This window comes from Pristiophorus japonicus, chromosome 7 (genome assembly GCF_044704955.1).
Source record: "Pristiophorus japonicus isolate sPriJap1 chromosome 7, sPriJap1.hap1, whole genome shotgun sequence".
In the NCBI taxonomy this organism is placed as follows: Eukaryota; Metazoa; Chordata; class Chondrichthyes; family Pristiophoridae; genus Pristiophorus; species Pristiophorus japonicus.
In genome coordinates this window covers 169811864-169836370 of record NC_091983.1, presented here as the reverse complement: position 1 = coordinate 169836370, position 24507 = coordinate 169811864, and the positions used below count along the sequence as shown (strand labels likewise).

General features: G+C 44.1%; 1 protein-coding gene across 2 annotated transcripts in view; it reads right to left on the bottom strand.

Annotated features, from left to right (window-relative positions):
• Positions 1-24409, bottom strand: part of rars2 (arginyl-tRNA synthetase 2, mitochondrial) — a 110482-nt gene extending 86073 nt beyond the window's left edge. For both annotated transcript variants that reach the window (XM_070885557.1, XM_070885558.1), the window contains exons 1-3: positions 24238-24409; positions 22022-22095; positions 2117-2219 (exon numbers count right to left, since the gene is read on the bottom strand). In XM_070885557.1, the coding sequence (XP_070741658.1) occupies positions 2117-2219; positions 22022-22095; positions 24238-24273 (213 nt within the window). In that variant the 5' untranslated portion in view covers positions 24274-24409. The remainder of the gene's footprint in view (positions 1-2116; positions 2220-22021; positions 22096-24237) is intronic.
• Between the last annotated feature and the right edge of the window lie 98 nt (positions 24410-24507).

Sequence of the window (24507 nt, the reverse complement as noted above, 5' to 3'; positions counted from 1 at the left end):
CACGGCTTCAGGGGGCAATACCCAAACTAGGATCCGGGGTGCTTAATGGGGCACTGCGCACGGTGATGGCGTCACGATCTCCGGGTGCAGGAGATCGAGGCGCCGTCACTAAAGTCTCACCGAATTTAGCGGGAGTCGTTAGTGGCTCCACGCCCAGTCGCAAATTCATTTGCATCCCGTTAGCGCCACTGGGGGTGCAAATGCGAGGCACAAATTACCCCAATTTCTCCTCAGTTTTATTTTGAAAAAACACAATACAATAAAATACGCTAGTTTAATTTTTGAAGACTTGTTAAAATAGTTGAAAGAAGTTCAAGCTTACTCTTGTTGTACAACAACTTTCACACCATAGTAATATCACTTTGTTTTGCTGCACTGTCTCTACCAAGGCCCTGTTCTGCCACAGCACCGTCTTGGTTTCAGTGCAATGGCTGGAACAAACCATATCAAGATTTAACGCACGTCACAACATCATGACATGCACAATTCTAGATCTATTATCTCGTGCAAGTCCAACTAGTCACACTCTTAGCCATGTAGTGATGATTAGATTTCCGTGTGTAGATGGTTGGAACATCCTTTGGTCGTCATCTTTATTGGAACGTACTGGGCAAACTTGAGGACGTGGCAAGAATTCATGTTTCTGGACAACATCCAAAGAAAACAAAATTATGAGAAATGTCTTCTAGGCCTCACTTTTACCTGGAAGTTATTTGACTCCAGTCATAGTAGCGAATGATCACAGATTGTTTGCTGAAAACTCTATAGAGCTGACATTATGTATATCATGCTCTTTCACTTTGTGTCTAAGATGCTAACTTAATTGGAACCTAAATAATGCAGGAGCCAATGACCATTTCCTCTACTCTATGCAGTGAGATATGTCCCTTTGGTGTGTGACCAGAGTGTTTTCACTACAAAATCCAGAAACTTCCTACCGACAGCATTGTGGGAGAACCTTCACCACATGGACTGCAGTGGTTCAAGAAGATCCAGCATCTTCTCAAAGGCAACTGGGGATGCCGGCCTCGCCAGCAACAACCACATTCTGAAGAATGTTTTAATTTATACAGCGAGTACTGCAGTTGGGCAAAGAGAGGAAACTGCATGCTTTAAGACGTGTACACTTCCCTGTCCATTTAAGGGTGGAATTTTCTAAAAATATATATTTAATCTTGTTGATCGTAAACACCCGATTGTAATAGAAATAGCAGAAATCTTAAAACTGTGTTGAATTTAAATTATGATCCTTTTTCTGCTTTTCCGAATGAGACCAAATGTGTATTTCGATGAGCTTGTTGAAGATGGCTATCTGTGCAGCCTTCTATATTAATCTCCCACTGTGTCCTGCTCTTACAATACAACCAAACCATATGAACAGAATTAGGCCACTTAGCCCTTCAATTCACTGCCGACATTCATTTAGGTCACGGCATATCTGTATCTCAACTCCATTTACCCACCTTTGATCCAGATCGGATTGTTGAGGGTGAATTTTGCAGGGGTTCTGCTGCTGGTCCACCATAACTTTGGCGGAAGAGCTGAAGAAACTCTGGAAAACGGTAAAATGGTATAAATGCCATTTACTCCATTTCTTTGAGGTTTCCAAGCCTCTTCTGGCAAAGTCCGTAATTATGCCCCTGCCACAGATGCTTCTGAACAGTATCTGTGCCATCAGTCAGACACTTTTGTTGATTGCCCATTTTGTGGCGAGGAGCTCATATTTCAAATATACATGCAGTACTGAGACTACATTCTCTCTTCCTCTATCTGCAGCAAAGATATACTCTGGTAAGATAAGCGGAGAATTTCCTGGGTCTCCACCCAAGCACGCAGGATTGCCCGGCTGCAACGAATATTGGAAAACCATGTGAATCAGAACCCACACTTGTAAAAGGAACCCACCTGATTTTTCTGCCATGTAAATCAAAACTCCATCCGTTGTGATTTCCTAATATTCATTGTGCCCAGGCAATCCACTGCACTTGGGTGCAAACCCCAGAATCTCTCTCCCTCAAAGTGTAGTTTACAAGATAATTCACTATTTTCTTCAAGCTAGTAATAACCACCACCCCACAACCAACACACATAATTTGGTATGTTGAAGTAACAGTACCTGTTCAGACAGTTGCTTTGCTTGACTCTGAACAGTTGATCCTGATTTTAAACAGCCATTCGCCAGCAGAGAGTTCACTGATACCCGAAAATCTAGGGTCTGCCTGAAAAATGTTTGTAAGAGTATTAAAGACAACTTGCATTTATACAGCACATTAAAAAGACAGTTTCAGAGCCCATTGCAAGGGGAGTAGGCTAACGTATTTGCTTCATGGGTTCTTTGCTTAAGAATTCATAGCAACACATTGCTATGAAGAACTAGTTGGTTTATTAACAAAGGTTTAACAGTCACACTACACATTACCAGTTCATCCACTTGGCTCACAATTGTATACCTCACTGTGGATGACCTAGACTCAACTGACTGGGGTTTTATTGACTCTTGTGAACATCATGTAACTGGCTAAGCCACTCACAATGCAACAAGCTCGATAAACCTGTGAGCATACTCACTGATACATACATTACAGCCAACATCGATCAGAAAGTGGAAAAGGCTAAAAGTGGCAAACCCATACACAGGATTAAGGTCACAAGTGTTAAAGATGCTTTCAAAGGAAGAAGTGAGGTAGCATGACAAGTCATTAAGTGAAAAAGTTCAAACAGACGGGTGGAGTGACTGAATGATTTGTTCCACAGTTAGAGACCACAAGGCTAAGGGAGGAGCAGAAAACAAAAATTGGAAGAAGTGACGTTTGCGGCAAGGGCAATGGTTGGGAAAGATTAATCAAATAGGGAGTCATTTTAAAATGAAGACCTTGAAGTGCATGCACTGTAAGGGGACAGGGAACCGGTAGAGATTGGGAATGAGACGGGTAATAGAACAAGACTTGGAACAAGAGCAGACACAGGCCACAAATTATGGATTAACGGTTGTTTGTGAAGGACGGCAGAGGTCAGTTGAGAAATCAATCCTAGATGTGAGGAGACACTTTATTCAGGTTTAGACAGACCGCGTTGTGGAGTTGGAGCTGAGGGTGGATTTACTCTGGAGCATCCACGATGCTGAAAATGACGTGAGTAGCACGTGTAGCGAGTTGGTCTTATCACAGGTGAAGGGTCCACAGCCAGCTAGGGAATGGAAGACCAGCAGGAAGAGCAGTGCAAGGAAGGTAGTGCAGGGGTCCCCTGCAGTCATCCCCCTGCAAAACAGATGCACCACTTTGGATACTGTTAAGGAGGATGACTCATCAGGGGAGGGCAGCAGCAGCCAAGTTCAAGGCACCGTAGCTGGCTCTGCTGCACAGAAGGGTGGGAAAAAGAGTGGGAGAGCTATAGTGATAGGGGACTCTATTGTAAGGGGAATAGATAGGAGTTTCTGCGGCAGCAACCGAGACTCCAGGATGGTATGTTGCCTCCCTGGTGCAAGGGTCAAGGATGTCTCAGAGCGGCTGCAGAGCATTCTGGAGAGGGAGGGTGAACAGCCAGTTGTCGTGGTACATGTAGGTACCAACGATACAGGTAAGAAGCTGAATTTAGGGAGCTAGGAGTTAAATTAAAAAGGACCTCAAAAGGTAGTAATCTCTGGATTGCTACCAGTGCCACATGCTAATCAGAGTAGAGGGAGCAGGATAGTTAGAATAAATACGTGGCTTGAGCAGTGGTGCAAGAGGGAGGGATTCAAATTCCTGGGACATTGGAACCAGTTCTGGGGGAAATAGGACCTGTACAAAAGGGACAGTCTGCACTTGGGCAGGACTGGAACTGATGTCCTAGGGGTAACATTTGATAATGCAGTTCGGGAGTGTTTAAACTAATATGGCAGGGGGATGGGAACCTATGCAGCGAGATAGGGCGAAGTAATATGGAGTCAGAAACAGATGGTACAAAGGTAAAAAGCAATAGTGGAAGGCCGAGTAAACAAAGGCAAGAAACAAAGAGGGCCACACTACATCATAATTCTAAAAGGACAAAGGGTGTTGAAAAAACAAGCCTAAAGGCTTTGTGTCTTAACGTAAGGAGTATCCGTAATAAGGTGGATGAATTAACTGTGCAAATAGATGTCAACGGATATGATGTGATTGGGATTACGGAGACGTGGCTCCAAGATGATCAGGGCTGGGAACTCAACATCCAGGGGTATTCAACATTCAGGAAGGATAGAATAAAAGGAAAAGGAGGTGGGGTAGCATTGCTGGTTGAAGAGGAGATTAATGCAATAGCAAAAAACATTAGTGGGAGTTGTGTACAGACCTCCAAACAGTAGTAGTGATGTTGGGAAGGGCATCAAATAGGAAATTAGGGGTGCATGCAATAAAGATGTAGCAGTTATCATGGCTGACTTTAATATGCATATAGATTGGGCTAACCAAACTGGAAGCAATACGGTGGAGGAGGATTTCCTGGAGTGCAGAAGTGATGGTTTTCTAGACCAATATGTCGAGGAACCAACTAAGGAGGAGGCCATCTTAGACTGGATGTTGTGTAATGAGAGAGGATTAATTAGCAATCTCGTTGTGCAAGGCCCCTTGGGGAAAAGTGACCATAATATGGTGGAATTCTGCATTAGGATGGAGAATGAAACAGTTAATTCAGAGACCATGGTCCAGAACTTAAAGAAGGGTAACTTTGAAGGTATGAGGCATGAATTGGTTAGGATAGATTGGCAAATGATACTTAGGGGGTTATACATAAGAACATTAGAATTAGGAACAGGAGTAGGCCATCTAGCCCCTCAAGCCTGCTCCGCCATTCAATAAGATCATGGCTGATCTGGTCGCAGACTCAGCTCCACTTACCCGCCCTCTCCCCGTAACCCTTAATTCCCTTATTGGTTAAAAATCTATCTTTGACTTGAAAACATTCAATGAGCTAGTCTCAACTACTTCCTTGGGCAGAGAATGCCACAGATTCACAACCCTCTGGGAGAAGAAATTCTTTCTCAACTCGGTTTTAAATTGGCTCCTCCGTATTTTGAGGCTGTGCCCCCTAGTTCTAGTCTCCCCTACCAGTGGAAACAACCTCTCTGCTTCTATCTTGTCTATCCCTTTCATGATTTTGAATGTTTCTATAAGATCACCCCTCATCCTTCTGAACTCCAAGGAGTAAAGACCCAGTCTACTCAATCTATCATCATAAGGTAACCCCCTCATTTCTGGAATCAGCCTAGTGAATCGTCTCTGTACCCCTTCCAAAGCTAGTATATCCTTCCTTAAGTAAGGTGACCAAAACTGCACGCAGTACTCCAGGTGCGGCCTTACCAATACCTTATACAGTTGCAGCAAGACCTCCCTGCTTTTGTACTCCATCCCTCTCGCAATGAAGGCCAACATTCCATTCGCCTTCCTGATTACCTGCTGCACCTGCAAACTAACCTTTTGGGTTTCATGCACAAGGACCCCCAGGTTCCTCTGCACCACAGAATGTTGTAATTTCTCCCCATTCAAATAATATTCCCTTTTACTGTTTTTTTCCCCCCCCCCCCCCCCCAAGGTGGATGACCTCACACTTTCCGACATTGTATTCCATCTGCCAAACCTTAGCCCATTCACTTAACCTATCCAAATCTCCTTGCAGCCTCTGAGTCCTCTACACAACCCGCTTTCCCACTAATCTTAGTGTCATCTGGAAATTTTGTTGCACTACACTCTGTCCCCTCTTCCAGGTCATCTATGTATATTGTAAACAGTTGTGGTCCCAGGACTGATCCCTGTGGCACACCACTAACCACCAATTTCCAACCCGAAAAGGACCCATTTATCCCGACTCTCTGCTTTCTGTTCGCCAGCCAATTCTCTATCCATGCTAATACATTTCTTCTGACTCCGCGTACCTTTATCTTCTGCAGTAACCTTTTGTGTGGCACCTTATCGAATGCCTTTTGAAAATCTAAATACACCACATCCATCGGTACACCTCTATCCACCATGCTCGTTATATCCTCAAAGAATTCTAGTAAGTTAGTTAAACATGATTTCCCCTTCATGAATCCATGCTGCGTCTGCTTGATTGCACTATTCCTATCTAGATGTCCCGCTATTTCTTCCTTAATGATCGTTTCAAGCATTTTCCCCACTACAGATGTTAAACTAACCGGCCTCTGTTACCTGACTTTTTCCTGCCCCCTTTTTTTTAAACAGAGGCGTTACATTAGCTGCTTTCCAATCCGCTGGTACCTCCCCAGAGTCCAGAGAATTTTGGTAGATTATAACGAATGCATCTGCAATAACTTCCACCATCTCTTTTAATACCCTGGGATGCATTTCATCAGGACCAGGGGACTTGTCTACCTTGAGTCCCATTAGCCTGTCCAGCACTACCCCCCTAGTGATAGTGATTGTCTCAAGGTCCTCCCTTCCCACATTCCTGTGGCCTGCAAATTTTGGCATGGTTTGTGTGTCTTCCATCGGGCCCTGGGGATTTATCGGCCTTCAATCCCATCAATTTCCCCATCACAATTTCCCGACTAATAAGGATTTCCCTCAGTTCCTCCTTCTTACTCGACCTTCTTACCCCTTTTATATCCGGACGGTTGTCCTCCTTAGTGAATACCAAACCAAAGTAGACTGTGGATGGGCAATGGCAGACATTTAGAGACTGCATGGATGAACTACAACAATGGTACATCCCTGTCTGGCGTAAAAATAAAAAAGGGAAGGTGGCTCAACCGTGGCTATCAAGGGAAATCAGGGAAAGTATTAAAGCCAAGGAAGTGGCATACAAATTGGCCAGTAATAGCAGTGAAGCTGGGGACTGGGAGAAATTTAGAACTCAGCAGAGGAGGACAAAGGGTTTGATTAGGGCAGGGAAAATAAGAGTACGAGAGGAAGCTTGCAGGGAACATTAAGACGGACTGCAAAAGTTTCTATAGATATGTAAAGAGAAAAAGGTTAGTAAAGACAAACGTAGGTCCCCTGCAGTCAGAATCAGGGGAAGTCATAATGGGGAACAAAGAAATGGTAGACCAATTGAACAAGTACCTTGGTTCGGTATTCACTAAGGAGGACACAAACAATCTTCCGGATATAAAAGGGGTCAGAGGGTCGAGTAAGAAGGAGGAACTGAGGGAAATCCTTATTAGTCGGGAAATTGTGTTGGGGAAATTGATGGGATTGAAGGCCGATAAATCCCCTGGGCCCGATGGACTGCATCCCAGAGTACTTAAGGAGGTGGCCTTGGAAATAGCAGATGCATTGACAGTCATTTTCCAACATTCCATTGACTCTGGATCAGTTCCTATGGAGTGAAGGGTAGCTAATGTAATCCCACTTTTTTTTTTTAAAAAGGAGGGAGAGAAAACAGGGAATTATAGACCGGTCAGCCTGACCTCAGTAGTGGGTAAAATGATGGAATCAATTATTAAGGATGTCATATTCATAGTGCATTTGGAAAGAGGTGGCATGATAGGTCCAAGTCAGCATGGAATTGTGAAAGGGAAATCATGCTTGACAAATCTTCTGGAATTTTTTGAGGATGTTTGAAGTAGAGTGGACAAGGGAGAACAAGTTGATGTGATATATTTGGACTTTCAGAAGGCTTTCGACAAGGTCCCACACAAGTGATTAATGTGCAAAGTTAAAGCACATGGGATTCGGGGTAGTGTGCCGACATGGATTGAGAACTGGTTGTCAGACAGGAAGCAAAGAGTAGGAGTAAATGGGTACTTTTCAGTGACTAGTGGGGTACCGCAAGGTTCTGTGCTGGGGCCCCAGCTGTTTACATTGTACATTAATGATTTGGACGAGGGGATTAAATGTAGCATCTCCAAATTTGAGGATGACACGAAGTTGGGTGGCAGTGTGAGCTGCGAGGAGGATGCTATGAGGCTGCAGAGTGATTTGGATAGGCTACGCGAGTGGGCAAATGCATGGCAGATGAAGTATAATGTGGATAAATGTGAGGTTATCCACTTTGGTGGTAAAAACAGAGAGACAGATTATTATCTGAATGGTGACAGATTAGGAAAAGGGGAGGTGCAAAGAGACCTGGGTGTCATGGTATGTCAGTCATTGAAGGTTGGCATGCATGTACAGTAGGCGGTTAAGAAAGCAGATGGCATGTTGGCCTTCATAGCAAGGGGATTTGAGTACAGGGGCAGGGAGGTGTTGCTACAGTTGTGCAGGGCCTTGGTGAGGCCACACCTGGAGTATTGTGTACAGTTTTGGTCTCCTAACTTGAGGAAGGACATTCTTGCTATTGAGGGAGTGCAGCGAAGGTTCACCAGACTGATTCCCGGGATGGCGGGACTGACATATCAAGAAAGACTGGATCAACTGGGCTTGTATTCACTGGAAGTTCAGAAGAATGAGAGGTGATCTCATAGAAACGTTTAAAATTCTGACGGGTTTAGACAGGCTAGATGCAGGAAGAATGTTCCCGATGTTGGGGAAGTCCAGAACCAGTTTAAGGATAAGGAGTAAGCCATTTAGGACCGAGATGAGGAGAAACTTCTTCACCCAGAGAGTGGTGAACCTGTGGAATTCTCTACCACAGAAAGTTGTTGAGGCCAATTCACTAAATATATTCAAAAAGGAGTTAGATGTAGTCCTTACTACTAGGGGGATCAAGGGGTATGGCGAGAAAGCAGGAATGGGGTACTGAAGTTGCATGTTCAGCCATGAACTCATTGAATGGCGGTGCAGGCTCGAAGGGCTGAATGGCTTACTCCTGCACCTATTTTCTATGTTTCTATGTTAGGCAGCAGAGGGAAAGTGGTAGAAAAGTGAGCAAGCAACGTTCTTCATGGATTCATAAACAAAGTTAAAAGTGAAATAAAGAAAAAAACACCTCTACAAATCCTGCAGGGAGAATGGGAAAGGGGTTCACTGGGATGAATATATGGTGATCAGAGGGGCAAAAAAGCAGCAAAATCTAAGCAGAATGGTAAAGAATTCTTTCAGTATTACAACAGTAAGAGAGCCATCAGAAGAAGTAAAATCGTAAAAGATGCAACTGGAATCTAAAGTGAATGATTACTTCTTCCAAGTATTCACAAGGGAAGACATGAGCAACACGCCTCCCCAAACAGAAACAAAATAAAATCACTGAATTTGTTTTAAATCAGATGGAAGTCTGAGCCAGATTAAAAGGGCTCAAAACTATCATGGACAGATGGATTTATCCCAGAGTGCCAAGAAACACCAGGGAGATTCGTGAGGGATTGACGGCCATTATGAGGGCCTTAGTGGTCAGGTGCCAATAGATTGGAAACAGGTCAATGTAGTGCCCATTTTCAAAAATGGTAGTAAAACTGATAGGCACCAGCAGATCCATTAGCCTCACTTCCATTTCATGCAAAATAATATAATTGATTTATCAGGAGTAAACTTAAGGATTATCACTGTACATCAAGAACCTAGTAAATAGTGGCCAACATGGATTCAGAATGTGCAGATGCGATCTGGCCAACCTCCTTGACTTCTTTGAATAGGCTTTGCCCTAAAAGTATTGTGGAAAGCCATATAACAATGTACCTAGACCGCCAAAGAGCATCTGATATCCTTTTGTGTGAAATGTTGTTTGGTCAAATCCTAAGCTGTAGGGGTTCAGTGTATCCTTGGGAGTGGATAAGAAACTAACTGGAGGGTTTGTCAGTGGAATTACGTCAGAGTTGGAGGAGTACTCTATAGCATCAGTGCTGCGACCACTACTATTTTTCAATTACATAAATGATTTAGACACAGAAACTCAATGCAAAGAGGACAAATTTGCCAATACCAGATTAGGAAAGGCAATGGAATGGGTGGAAGCAGATTGGAAGTGACAGAATGAGTTGGACAAAACAAACATATGCGGGATAATGGCAGATGAAATTTAATGTAGACAAGTAAAAATATTGCACAGAGGAAGGAAAAACTAATATATGTACTCTGTGAATAGTGTTGAAATAGCCAAGGATGAAACGGAGACACCCAAGAGTACCAGTAGACTCAACACTAATCATCATCATCATCTTAGGCAGTCCCTCGAAACGAGGATGACTTGCTTCCACGCCAAAAAAGGATAAGTTCACAGATGTTCCAATGAAGGACCAAAAATTGTAGGTCCTGTACTACATCTTGAAGAGTGGAAGATGCCTGTGCGTGCATTTTATAACATGTGGTGGCCGTTGCACACCAGCCACCACACGGGCTTGACAGAGCTAGGTCTTGGTCCATTGGCAAGTGTTATCCAAGACGACTGGAGACCCGCTCTGCTGCACTGACCTAACGCGCACACATATCGCAGTGTGGGCTGGCCCGTGCTGCCCTGGGCACCTGGCCCCGAACTCACATCTCTCCTGGGCCCCGATCACGTCCCTCCAGTCTCTTGCCGCTCCTCCTCCTCCACCTCGCCACTCCTGCTGTATCTGCCCACACTCCAATCACCGACCTGGACCTTGATGACGTCACTCTTCACTGCGGTCGCAGCTCGTGCTGCTCCCTGAAGTGGCCTCCACGCCGCTCCTTTCATGGTCCCGACCTGCCGCTGGTGTTCACACGCAGTTCAGGGCCTCCACGCCACATCCCAGCACTCACTCACAAACTGTGCCCATCTAAGGAAAGTCACATCCACATCTCACCACTTCCATACATTAACAGCTAAACAACTACAGTAGGCACATGTAACAAACATAGCTCCACACTCACATACACGTTTTATTGTGTCTTGCAGGCCAAATTGGCTCACAAACGTCGAGAGCAGGTGAGCCTGAACTGAGGTCCCTCACTGACCGAGGAGAGTGCCCAACAGATCATTGGCCCACAACTCATGGGAGCTGCAGCACACGGCGAGCTGGACCCCAATAAGGGCAATAAAGGTATATTCTTCACCTCTCCCTCTTCTCTCATGCCACTTCCTCCTCAAAGCACAAGCCTTTGCCATTTTCCATTATATACTTTCTCCATTCCTTCCCCCCCACTCTTGTGCCTTTATGCTTTCAGATAATCAGCCAGCACGGCAGCAGCCCGTTCCTCAGCCTCCCACTCTGACGACGGAGACGAGGAGGAAAGAGAGGAGACACCATTACCACACAGTCACCTCAGCAAGCTGCCTCCGACTCGGATGAGACAACATTGTTAGAGGAGGCAATGTTCCTGGGGTTCATGGAGAGTGATGCTCCAGGACCCAGCGGCATGCAGCAATGCCACAGGGCAAGGGAAGCTCAAGGGCCTGCTCCCCAGAGGGCGAGTTCTGCTCCAGCAGTCTTGGCGCTGTCTGCACCCCAGCCATCCAAGTACAAGGGTGAAGTGGCAGTGGTGGGAGCCGGAATTCTGTCATCCTGAGAGAGGACAGCATCTTCCATTTCCACCAACACACTGCCACTCCCCCGGGGCAGTGCCTCAACATCCAGAACAATCTGCTGAAGCACATTGTTGGCCTGCTTCGACACTGTGACTTACCCATTGGACTGCGGGAACCCATAAACGAAGGCAGCAGTCAGTGCTGGCATGGCATCAATCAGAGTCTGCACGAGAGCAGATTGAGTTTGCATGCCACCAAGCACTGACTCTATTACAGCACTAAGCCATTATGTTACTTCAGCCTGTGCTGCAATAGCTGCTGCTACCTCAGCCATGACATGCGGCATGAGGTCTAGCTCCCCACGATCCATCTGAGAGTCCACCATACTTTGCAAGCTGCCAAGGATGGGCTCGAAGGTGTGGTAGGAAACATGCGCAATGCTGGAGGTGGACTCCTCCAAATCAACACTAAACGTGCCCAAGCAATGCAGAGCAAAAATCAAAGCCAATAAGAATGTTGAACTACATAGCCAAAAGAGTAGAATATAAGCTAGAGGAAGTATGATCAAACTGTATAGCGCTCCGGTCAGATCCACACCTCGAGCACTGCATCCAGTTCTGGTCACAGGTATGAGGGAGACATACAAGTGTGGAAAGCTAATCCCTAGTGTTAGAGGTCTGAGTTAAAAGGAATGACTAAAGAATGATTGAGGAATATTCTCTAGAGTTTAGAAGAATGAAAGGTGATCTCATTCAAACGTATAAAATTCTGAGAGGGCTTGACAGGGTAGATACTAAGAGGCTGTTTCTCCTGGCCAGAGATTCTAGAACTAGGGCTCACTGTCTCAGAATAAGGGGTCGGCCATTTAGGACTGAGATGAGGAGACATTTCTTCGCTCAGAGGGTTGTGAATCTTTGGAATTCTCTACCCCAGAGGTTTGTGGATGCTCAGTCGATGATTGAGTTCGACAGACTTTGGGGCACTAAGGGAATCAAGGGATATGGAGAGAGGGCAGGAAAGTAGAGTTGTTGCAAACGTTCAGCCATGATCTTATTAAATGGCGGACCTGGCTCGAGGAGGTTGTATGGCCTACTCCTGCTCCTATTTCTGATCTTAAACTTGGGCTCTTAGCTTTGAAAGCAAGTATCTGGGAGGTGGCCTTCGAGGTATACAGGATTGAACAAATCGCGATTATTACTTCAACTTAAATTCCAAGGGTAGGACAAGGAGATACAGATTCAAGTTAGTAAAAGATAAATTTAGTACTATCAGGAAATTATTCTTCAGAGTAATCAACACATGGAATGGATTCCTGTATATAGTGAAGGCAAAAAATCTAGGATCATTTAAAAAAAACTGGATGCTGTAATGGTGTTTCTGGATAGATGAATTAAGATGGACTGAATGGACATAATCCATAACTACTTGTGATCCCGCGAACAAATGCAGTCTCGGTGATGTTCTCCAAAAATGAGTTCTAAAATCCTTTTGCACCACAATCAACATTTTATCATTTTCCATTCAAATTGTTTACTTTGTTACAAATTACAGGCACATGCATGAAGCAAAAGTATGTTTCCACCCAACAAATCCTTTAATCCCTGAAGGATTCAGCATCTTTAATACTGTCTAAGCCATTTGTTATATTTCACACTCATTAGTACCTTTTTAAGTAGTGATTTTTAATCTGCGACAATGAGAATTGTCAGTGCTATAGAATGGGACTCTTTATTTTGTCATCAATGCCAGTGTTGAGTACTCCTACTCTATCGACTAACCTTAATCTCAATGGGGAAACCAATATTATCTTAACGTTAATTTCCCATTTCCTACACCAGCTATCTTATGGGCTCTCTGACTACGATTGTCAATTCAGAGTTGATTTTTGTAAAGCGATGGGCAATTTTTACTGCAAGTCCAGGTTACATAGGAACTGGAAGGAGGCTGCCCACTCATTTCACATTGGACCTTTATAGTCAGAGAACACAGTCATCCTAATTCCATATCTAAACCAGGATGCCACCCAGTTCCCTTATTGTAAAAGCAGGGTGTATTTAAAAAAAGTAAACTTACACTTATGCAGCAGCCTTTCATATTACCAACAATTAGGGACAGCGACTGTCACATGTGCTTCAAATGGCTATTTTAAAAAACGGATTATTGCACTAACATGCCCCTTGCCCATCTTCTTCTGCCTCACTCCAGATCAGTTAGAGCATCAGTGACAATCAGAACCCTATCTTGTGTTACTGCCTACAGAGAAAGGGTTAGCCTGCAATTCAAATGCAAACAAAGTTGCTGTAGCAGCGGAGTTAACCTTCCCCTGCTGACCCAAGGTTGCTGGAATATGCCTTAAGCTCTGGGAAATTTGCAACTTGCCCACTAATATCCCAGAACATTTTGTTTTGCTGCTGGCAACCACATGGGTCAAATCAATGAGACAACTGGCTTTGTTACAATTCTTCCAGTGGCATCTTGTTATGCCACCTAATATAGAAAAGTATTTTATAAAATGGGGGTGGAAATATGCAGCTCCTGTCTGCTCAGCCTAATCCATATTTAAAATAGTAGTGGCTTTGGTGCAGCAGCAAGAACCATTACTACTATTAACTTGCAGATGGCCTGTTTTTAAATTCCCTAATAACTGTCTCCAACAAAGCTAATCAATATATACCCTTATTAAAAAAAAAGTTGTGTTGCAAAAAGTTAATGTTTAAAAAAATTAGTAAATACTGATTACATAAAGTATGATTGACTTTGATATACTGACTGACCCTTTTAACCGCTAAAGTTACCTCCAGCTAATGACTACTATATTAATTCTGCTCCATCACATCACTGAACTCCATTACTTCCACCAGTCAGCCCCTTTTCCTCTGATAAGTACTGAGCATTCACTGTTTAAAAAAGAATATTTCACACAAAATAGAAAAAAAAAAGGTAAACTTCGATGGAAAATATGCAAGGGAAGAAAATCAGAAGGTGTGTTGCATAGAGACACAAAAAGGAAAAGGGGGCAAGAAAATCAGGAGAGGAAAAACTAATCATTCTTTTTAACCATTTTTTGTATTCTTCTAATTTTATTTTTCTTGACCCCTTTTCCTTTTTGTCCAAAATGCAACACACCTTACCAAATCAAGAACACAAGGTGGAGATCTACCTCCACCAAAGTGGCTAAAAGCAAATATGGGCCAGGATTAGTGCCCCTGTGATTTCCCCATCAATGAGGAAGTGCCTTCTCTCTGTGGTACAAGTGGTAACATATTGGATGTGTTGCCTTATTGTGCTGCCATTAACTGTTTCACATATTAATAGAGTGTTAGCCTTGGCTCAATGGCAACATTCTTACCTGTGAGTCAGAAGGTTAAGTTCAAACCCCACTCTGGGATTTGAGCACATAATCTGACATTTCAATGCAGTAACTCAGTACTGACAAGTACGGCACGAGACATTAAATTGAAGGTCCGCAAAAGATCCCTTGGCACTATTCGAAGAGCAAGGGTGTTCACCTAGTGTCCCAGACAATATTTATCCCATAACCAACATAACCAAAAACAAATGAATTGTTTTTGGGACCTTGCAGTGCTCACTGGCTGTCACATTTGTCTACATAACAGTGAGTGTATGTCAAAAAAGTAATTAATTGGCTGAGAAGTGTTTTGGGATATCTTCAGGACCTAAAAGGCACCGAGTTTTTAATCCAACAAATAACATAAAATGGAAGGGATGGAGGCGGCCCTGGAACTGGTAACCAGGAACACTGGTGGCAGAAGGCTTCCAGTGGTCCCGCAGCGCTGCACTGCACCCAAAGGTAATGCACCCCCATTGCCAACCACACGAGAGCCAGCAGCAACATCTTGTTTATGGCTCGGAGCACTCGCCCACCTCGGGACCATCCTCTCCCCTCTCCCGTATCCGTCCAAGCAGCGCTTCGGCCGTCACCCCCTGCCCCCCCCCCCAATGAAGCATTGCCTGAGGACCTCCTCGGCCAGGCGGCTTGGAGTTGGAATGGGAAAGGGTAGAGGTGGGGAGGAGAAGCGTGGGGGGGGTTGGTTTGTACAGAAATACTGATGATTTCAGACCAATGTTCGGTTTAAATGCATATTTAACAAAACCTTGCAGCACACTGGCTCAGATCTCAGATAGCTGCACCATTACACGCTGATGATTCCTTATCAAAGGGTATAATCACACTTAACTTCAATCAACATAAACTTTAACTGTCACTAAGGTGATGCCCACCATTGATGTATGACCTGCACACCCAGCAGTGTGTCAGCCTTGGAAACAACACCAAAGTTCTCTCAGGCAAAGCGATCATTGATGAGCTCCTGACGCAAGGCTCTTGCAGCTATCATGCCACCATGAGTCCTTTCATGCGGTCTACAGGGGGGCGGGGGCATGGCTTCAGCATCATTTGTCTGGCCCGATGTCAGCGTCTGCCTCATCATCCTCTCTCTGGTGAGGTCGACTGTCAGCTCTTGATAGCCAAGTTGTGTAGTATGGAGCAGACAACCATGAATTGAGCTACCTGCTCAGGGTGGTATTGGAGCTCGCCTCCAGAGTGGTCCAGACATCTGAAGCGCTGCTTCAGCACTCCAATGGTTTTCTGCACGATACTGAGAGTTGCTCTGTGGTTCTTCTTGTATCGCCTCTCGGCCTCTGTGCGGGTGTCATGCAGGGGAGTCGTCAGTCAGGTGGTGAGGCCATATCCTTTGTCCCCAAGCATCCAGCATTGACTTTGTGTCTCATTGTTAAACAAGTCAGATATAGTGCTCTCACGCAGGATGTGCGCATCATGGATGCTGTCCGGAAATTGAGCATTTACTGCCAGTATAATTTGCTGGTAGTCAACAACCAGCTGGACATTCAGGGAGTGGAATCCCTTGCGGTTCCTGAAAATGCCAGCATCCTGAAAAGGTGCCCACATCGTGATGTGCATACAGTCTATTGCTCCCTGCACCTTGGGGAAGTTTGCAATTCAGGAGAAACCTAGAGCCCTCTCACTCTGTGCCTCCCTGGTCATAGGGAAGCTGATCAAGTCCCTCCTGCGTGCGTACAGGGCTTCAGTTGCAGCAATGTGTGGCATGCTGAGAAAGTCCGCAAATGTCACCAGCTGTGGCCTGAAAAGAACCCCAGGCATAGAACAACAGTGTCACTGTGACTTTGACCTCGACGGACAGTGCAGTACTGATGGTGCTGGCAGGCTGCAGGTCTTCCCTTATCAGCTGGCATACCTCAGTGATAACCTCTTTGTGGAAGCACAGTCTCCGAAGGCAGGTGGTGTCGGGCAAGTCGAGGCAAAAATGCTTCTCCTTGTACTTGCGGGGTTGTAACATCTGGTCCTCATCTGTCTGTCACTTTGTACATTGGGCACATAATACAGTGCAGTGTTCCTTCGGCAATGTCGAGTCTGCTGCATGTATTTGGTCACCAAGAGAGGATGAGAAAGGACAGGCCCCATCGCAGTAGCTGTTTGCCACCGACTGCACAAATAAAGAATGTCCCAACGAGCACACCGTTTCAATTCCAATCAGTCACAGTGTGGTCAAGGTGTTTTTAGAATGTTCACATCAACTCCAACGACCCGCAGAGTACATCCGAACTCCGCCGAGGTTGAAGCACAGCAGCCTTTTAAAGGACGCGACATGTGATCTACAACATGGTGTCCATAATGCTGTGATTCGTTCCGGTTAGTTCCACTTTTTGTGGGTGGTTTATTGAGCGAGTGCTATTGTGGGCGATATGTGTGCGAGGTGGTGAAATTGACGATGGGCGATCTCCATGGCCGCTAGTTTGGGTAAATATGTTCTTTACGACAAAAAACAGTCGGCGGGTGCTAATATTGAATCTCGGCGTTAATTCCGTGCGGAAAGTAATGCTGGCCGATATTATGGGCGTTGAATTCGCCCACCCTGCTGATTCCGCCCCAAAAAAGTGGGCGGGTGGTAATATTTTTTCTCGCCGTTAAGCACATGGAGAAAATAACACTCGCCGATACGTTTCCGAAAAATGCCCGCCAGTTTCCATTTTGTACCAAAATGGACGTTATATGAGCGTTATACGTCATTTCAGCGGTAAAATGGGTGTTGTTAAGCAGGCAAAAAAAGTGGAGGTTCTAGCCCAATGATTCCACCCTCAAGCAGAATGCACGCATGCCTATAAAGGAAGGTGCATTGCAAGATCTAGACAGGTTGAATGGAAATGTTATCACTCTACTGTTTAGTATGTGAGAGAAGACTCAGGTAAAAGTGATTTAGTATGGATCACCAGAGCACTGATCTTCCCACATTTAGGCTCCAAGTTTCCACACGCTGCAGAACAGGCGCCCCTCCGAGCTGGGCGCCCGTTTTTCGCGCCGAAAACGGCGCCTGAAAAAAACGCGCTATTCTCGAGCGCTTTGCAGCTCGATGTCAGCTTGGCGCGGCGCCCAGGGGGCGGAGCCTACCACTCACGCCGATTTTGTAAGTAGGAGGGGGCGGGTACCATTTAAATGAGTTTTTTTCGTGCTGGCAACCCTGCACGTGCGCGTTGGAGCTTTCGCGCACGCGCAGTGAGAAGGAAACATTGGCACTCGGCCATTTTTGTAGTTCTTGGCAGCTGTTCAATTTTTTAAATTTTTTAATAAAAGCACATTGCCCTTCCATGATCAGCACTGAGGCTTCTTGCAGCAGTGAAGGCTGCAGGAAGCCTCAGAAGTTGAGGCAGCCGTTTCCCAACGGGCCCGACCGACGGCAGGGGGGCCTCCTCCCCCCCCCCCCCTGCTGTCGGGAATGGCTGCCTCAACTTCTGAGGCTTCCTGCAGCCTCCTCCCTGCCTGCCCCCCGCTGCCGTCGGTCGGGCCCTTACTGCCTTCGCCCCCCGGCCGGGAATGGCTGCCTCAACTTCTGAGGCTTCCTGCAGCCTTCTCACTGCCTCCCCCCCGCTGCCGTCGGTCGGGCCCTTACTGCCTCCCCCCCCCGCCGTCGGGAACGGCTGCTGCCGTCGGTCGGGCCCTTACTGCCTCGCTCTCTCCCCTCCTCTCCTCCCCTTCCCCCCCCCCCCCCCCGGGAACGGCTGCCTCAACTTGTGAGGCTTTCTGCAGCCTTCTCCCTGCCTGAAGCCCTTTCACACAGGTAGGAACATGGTTTATTTAATCTTTTCTTTGCTTATAAATTTTTATTCAGGTTGGAATTATTTGTATAATATTTGTATAAGTATAACTAAGGATTTATTGTAGAATGTAATGACTTCCCTTTCTTTCTTTCCCTCCCCCCCCCCCGACCCACCTCGTTCTGGACGCCTAATTTGTAACCTGCGCCTGATTTTTTAATGTGTAGACAAGGTTTTTTCAGGCCTACAAAAATCTTCACTTGCTCCATTCTAAGTTAGTTTGGAGTACGTTTTCACTGTGGAAACTTTCAAATCAGGCGTCAGTGGCCGGACACGCCCCCTTTTGAAAAAAAATTCTGTTCAAAAGTGAAACTGTTCTAACTGACTAGAACTGCAGAAAACTTAAATGTGGAGAATTGCGATTTCTAAGATACTCCGTTCTCCACCAGTTGCTCCTAAAAATCAAGAGCAAATCATGTGGAAACTTGGGGCCTTACATTCTACTGCATGTATAATACCAAGCCTTCAAACAGGCCTCCAGCTGTCAGTTATCAGATACACAACTTGGCTTGGTATGAGAAATAAATGATGGACTGGAGACAGGTCCTGAGGGGACCACCTGGTACCTTTGAAACCTATTTTGCCTGACAGCTATACAGCCATAAGCTAGCTGGTTATAAAGGGTGGCACTAATTTCCTAGTCTATTCCGGTAGAGGCAAGTTGAGATTGTCTTTCTCACATTAAACAACTTGCTTCCTTGATGAAGTTATTTTAAGTACCTTAAGGAACTGCTAATTTTCTTGGTTTTGTTTTGAGACACCGGAAGAGTATTTGAGATATAATTTAATGAACTCTGGTGTGTCTGTTCTCGTTTCTGTAAGCATATCTAATAAGCAAGATTTGTACTTTCTACCCTGTCATAGCGTTGTGTTAATCGGAGAGACCAGATTGTGAGGCATCTTGTACTCATTTCCAACGAGCCGATCAGTAAGAAAGGGTTTATCTTTCACCCTAGATGTGCGAATTCCCAGATAACTGTGCCATAAGATCAAGTTTCAACTCAGAAGAAGCATGAGCTTGTCTGTGGAATCAGTCCTTTGCACTAGGCATGAGAAAGAGCCTGCTGAGTACTTAAATCATACAATTATCTCTGGGCTCGACTTTTCCAACATTCCTGCCTGAGCGACACCACAACCTCCAATTTATCCAAAGATCCACTGCCTGCATCCTGTCCTACATTCATTCTTGTTTGCTCACCTCTATTGATTCACTGACCCCAAACGCATAAAATACGTAATTCTCATCCTGATTTACAACTCCTTTCCTGGCCTTATTGTGCCATGCTCCTGCAACTACCTGCAGCCTTTTGTCCCAGCTTGTGCGCTTCAGTCCTCTGATTTTGGCTTCCTCAAGTTTCCCTGTCTTTCCTACTCCACACTTCATCCAAGTCAGCCCTACTCTTTGCTATTCTCTCCCCAAGTCTCTCACCTTTAAAAACCTCCTGAAAACCGTTTTATGACAAGCTTTTGGTCAACTTGCCAAATTCGAATATTACTGCTCACTGCCTGCTTCCCTTCTGAGAAACACCATGGGACATTTTCTATGTTAAAAACACCATTTATGTGCATGTTGTTGTCATCTGTCGTACACTCCTTCAATACAGGGCTTAGTTGGGCCAGTCACTGGAATGCAGCTGTGTGATGCTGTCTGGCAGAAAAGGGTGTACCTGGAGCTCAGGCTGTTGATTTTGCGTCAGGGTGGGAATAGCATCATAGTGGTTGGAAGGTGGGATAGGAAAATGTATGAGTTGTGTCAATTATTGAATTTGCGTATGTTTATTCTGTTACATCTTCTCCTGCCTCCCCTGCAGCATCATGGGCCGAGCCCCCAAGGATCTTACTGGAGCCCCATATCTACATACTGCCCCTCAGCTGCATCAACAACTTACATTTATATAGCACCTTTAATGTAGTAAAGTGTCCCAAGGCACTTCACAGGAGCGTTATCAAACAAAATGTGACAGAGCCACATAACGAGATATTAGGGCAGATGGAAAGAGGTAGGTTTTAAGGTGCATCTTAAAAGGAGAGCTCGAGAGGCTGATAGGCTTTGGGAGGGAATTAGAGCGTGTAGGGCCGGAATTAGATAGCTTAGGGCTGGAATTAAGAGCTTAGGGTCTCGACAGCTGAAGGTGTGGCCGCTATGACTGGAGTGATTAAAAATTGAAGGAGCAGAGATCCTCATGGGATTGTAGGGCTGGAGGAAGGCAATCATCCACATCACCCAGAAGCACAAGATCAGCTTCCACATGGATGAGGATTACCTACAGCACCACCACTTCTTTGAGCTCACTCCATCTCTACTGTCATACTGCATGACCCTCATCAAATTTTGAACAAATGCTAACCTCTTTCTATTCAACATTGGGAAAACCAAAACCATTGCTTTCAGCGCTCGCCAGAAATCTCTGCTCCCTTGAACTGAGGTCATACCGAAAACCCTCTCTTGCACCAAGACTGCTTACTTCCACCTCTGCAACATTACCCGTCTCTACTCCTATAACAGATAAAACTAGGTAAATCCATCAGTAATGATTTGCTCCTGCCAAACTTTGGTTTTAAAAGCCTGAAGACTGTTAGACGAAGGGAAAATTGAGAGAGCTTTGAGGTCTTGGGGAAAGAATGAGTTCAAGGTCATAGATTATAAAAATATTGCAGCTATATTTTGCATATGAATAAAGACATACATTACTGAGTATGTTATGCATTCTTTTCTCATTAATGTAATGTAAATCATTTGCAAACAGATTTTTTGTGTTTTCATTTATTTTCCATATTTTATAGTTATCTGTCTATTTTCTTATAATACATTGGAACTCATTACATGTAGATACAAATTTCCAGTTCAATTCCAATCTAGTATTCTGTCCTACTCTTTTCAACCTTGGTCGTGCCCTGCACCTTGAGCCTGGATAAAGGACCCAAGGTTAAAAAGTGATGCAGCAACTCCCAAAAAATTTACATTAGTTGTCAATTTTTACTAACTGTAAAATATGTCTCAAATAAATATGAAGATTGTATGATTAGCATAACTTCCTCTCGAGTAAAAAGAGCAATCAGATAACACTATAACAGGTAGAAAGTGCATTCACTTTACCAAGTCTTTTTCCTTTATTGCTTCCTAAACAAATAATGTCCCATTTCTCCAATCCGTCTATTTTACTGCCAACAAGTTCATACACCATTCATTTATTATTTGCCCAATCTTGATCATCCTAGGAACAGTGTACTAGGTGTGTTGTGCTCAAAGCAGAGGAAAGGCGACTAGATGTGCGATGACAACCAGACCATGAAGGATAGAGTGGACCGAGACTTGAATGGCTGCAGCAGGGAGTGAGGCCTGCAACTGGGAGGGAGCAGAGGAGTTGAAGATAGGATGCATCCCTGGTAATCATGTGACTGATAATGCATTAACAGCCATGTGGTTATCAAACACGTGCTTATCATAGAACAATTAGCCTACTACAGACACTAGGATCATGTACCAATCAACCTGCTATAAAGACATTAATGACATGGAATTTTTTTTAAAGTTTTAGCGATGCATTCAAAATCAGTGATATATATGAAATATATAAAGCTGTTAAATTACTGTTTTTTGGAGACAGGAACAGCTGACACCACTGGAATAAGTTTCTCTGTTGATGTACCCAGAACTCTGGAAAGCTAAGAAAAACAATTAAAATAGTGTTAAGAAAATGCATACCAGACTTTCTGAAAAATATTTTTGCTAATAGATAGGAGGCACAAGATCACTCAAACTTCTAATCTTTAAAAAGTGTAAGTTCAATATACAAGCAGCAATAGGCATCTGGAATGATGAGGCAGTAATCTAATCACAAGATATCAGAATGTCAAACTGCATGAGTGAAGCTTGACTTGTGACGATCATTTTAACCTCAAGGTTACATTACAATTTTATAAATATTCACAGGCAACTTTTAATTGTATAACATTTAAATTTGCTTTTGAATGAATTTTTATGCTGACAGTGCCCATCAGTGCAGATGTGACTATTAGTGCACTTCATACAACAGTCAAATAAGGATGTTCATATTACAGAATTGCTGATTGTGACTTTACACTAAATTTGTAGCTAATTATGAGGAAACCACATGGTTAGCAGTCTGCTTAAATAAGTTGTATACAACAACTAAGATTTATTGTATTTTACACCACATAGATAGACATTTTAAAACTGTTATTTTTATAGCTAGACAGAATTGAGAAATTTACATGAAACAGTACATTCAATTCTCAGAACATATGAAATGCAGGGACAAGAAGGAAAAGAGCAATGCTTAAAATATACTAGACATTTATAGTTTGCTTTACCCACTCACCTCTTCACAGGCTCAAATACTTTGAATTAAATTGGTGAAATAAAGCAAAAGTGACAACCACAACACCTCCAATTTGAGACTTGCAAAAATGATACAGTATATGCTGTTCCTGAGGTTCCTACAGAATACATCAGGAAACAGAACCACAAAGCTGCAAGTTAACAGACTAGTTAGTCCTATTGTTTTATGAAGTTTACTTGAAATGCTGTAAAATGGATTATGTTAACTGTGTACTAACATTTTTTGAAAATGTGCATTTATATTCCTCAGAACATCCCAAAGTGTTTCACAACCAATGTATTACTTTTCAATTAATACAAAACCAAGCAGTCAATTTGCACAGTAAGGTCCCACAAACAGCAAATGAGATGAATGACCAATTAAACTGTGCTGGAACCACTCAGATCAGGCAGCATCTGTGGAAAGACGAAGATAGGGTTAATGTTTCAAGTTGACCCGTCAAAGCCTCCAGACGAAGGATCATTGACCTTAAACGTTAACCCAACCTTCCTCCTGCCACAGATGCTGCCTGGCCTGAACGTTTCTAGTATTTTCTGTTTTCATTTCAGATTTCCAATATCTGATGTATTTTGTTTTTAGACCAATTAAATGATTTTGTGATTTTGGTTGAGGGATCAATGTTTACCCACACACCAGGGCAACTCCCTGCTCTTCTATAATAGTGCCATAGAATATTCTACATTCACTTGAACAGGCAGATCTCACTCATCTCAAAAGATGTCACCTCCAACAATGTCGCACTCCCAGAGTACTGCACTGAAGTGTCAGCCTTGATTATGGGCTACAGTTTTGATTACTTGGAATCAAGAATTCCTCAAGGGCATCATGCTACAGATTCAATGTTCCAGAGCTTGCAAAGTGACTGATGGGGAAAGTGCATTTAACTAACTTTGTTAACTTTATTTCTTTAAAAACACACTGGCACTTCAGAAAGCAGAAAAACAATTATTTCATGTGATGTAACAATTTGCTTTCAAATATTCTTCCTTATTTCACTGTTCATAGTTATCGTAAGCAGCTGAGCTGGCACAATTTAATCAAACATTATATACTGCCGACCTGTACGATATTTCCAATCCGGGGGAAAAATATGCATTTTACATTGAGGGGATGCATAACAACTTAAAAGTAACGGTATTAAGCAGTGCCAGTTACTAAAGTAGAGAACTCCATTTTTCCCCGTCGATCAAATTGTTTTGTACATGTTTTTTGTAAGCTGTCATTCGAAAACCTTATCACTGCTAAAGGAGGAGGCAGCTAACGAGTTAACTTCGTTTCCTTCAAAAAATTTATTTTTGTGAAAGCCATCCTTGCCAGAGCTCATGTATTTAGACCATGATACGCAGCAAACCCACGGCACACAACAACTGAAGGTCACACAATATGGAACCCATGGAATTAGATGTTCAAACGCATCTGAAAAGCATTGCTTGCTGCTACGTACCTGCGCTGCTATAGACCTTCGGAAAAGACAAGCCATAACATCATTTGCTTGCGAACTAAATTTCAGGAATCCGCACTCAATGAATGGCCCGACTAATTCGTGTTTGTACCATTCACTGCTCAGAACTGCTCACAGTCCCCGCTCTGCATCTGCACTGAAGCTCAACTCACGCGCTGCAGGACCCCGCCTTCTAACCTCCGCACTCTGAACTGCGAGCCGCGACACGCTCAGCCAATCGCGATCCCCCCTCCAAGCCCCTGCGCCCTGGTC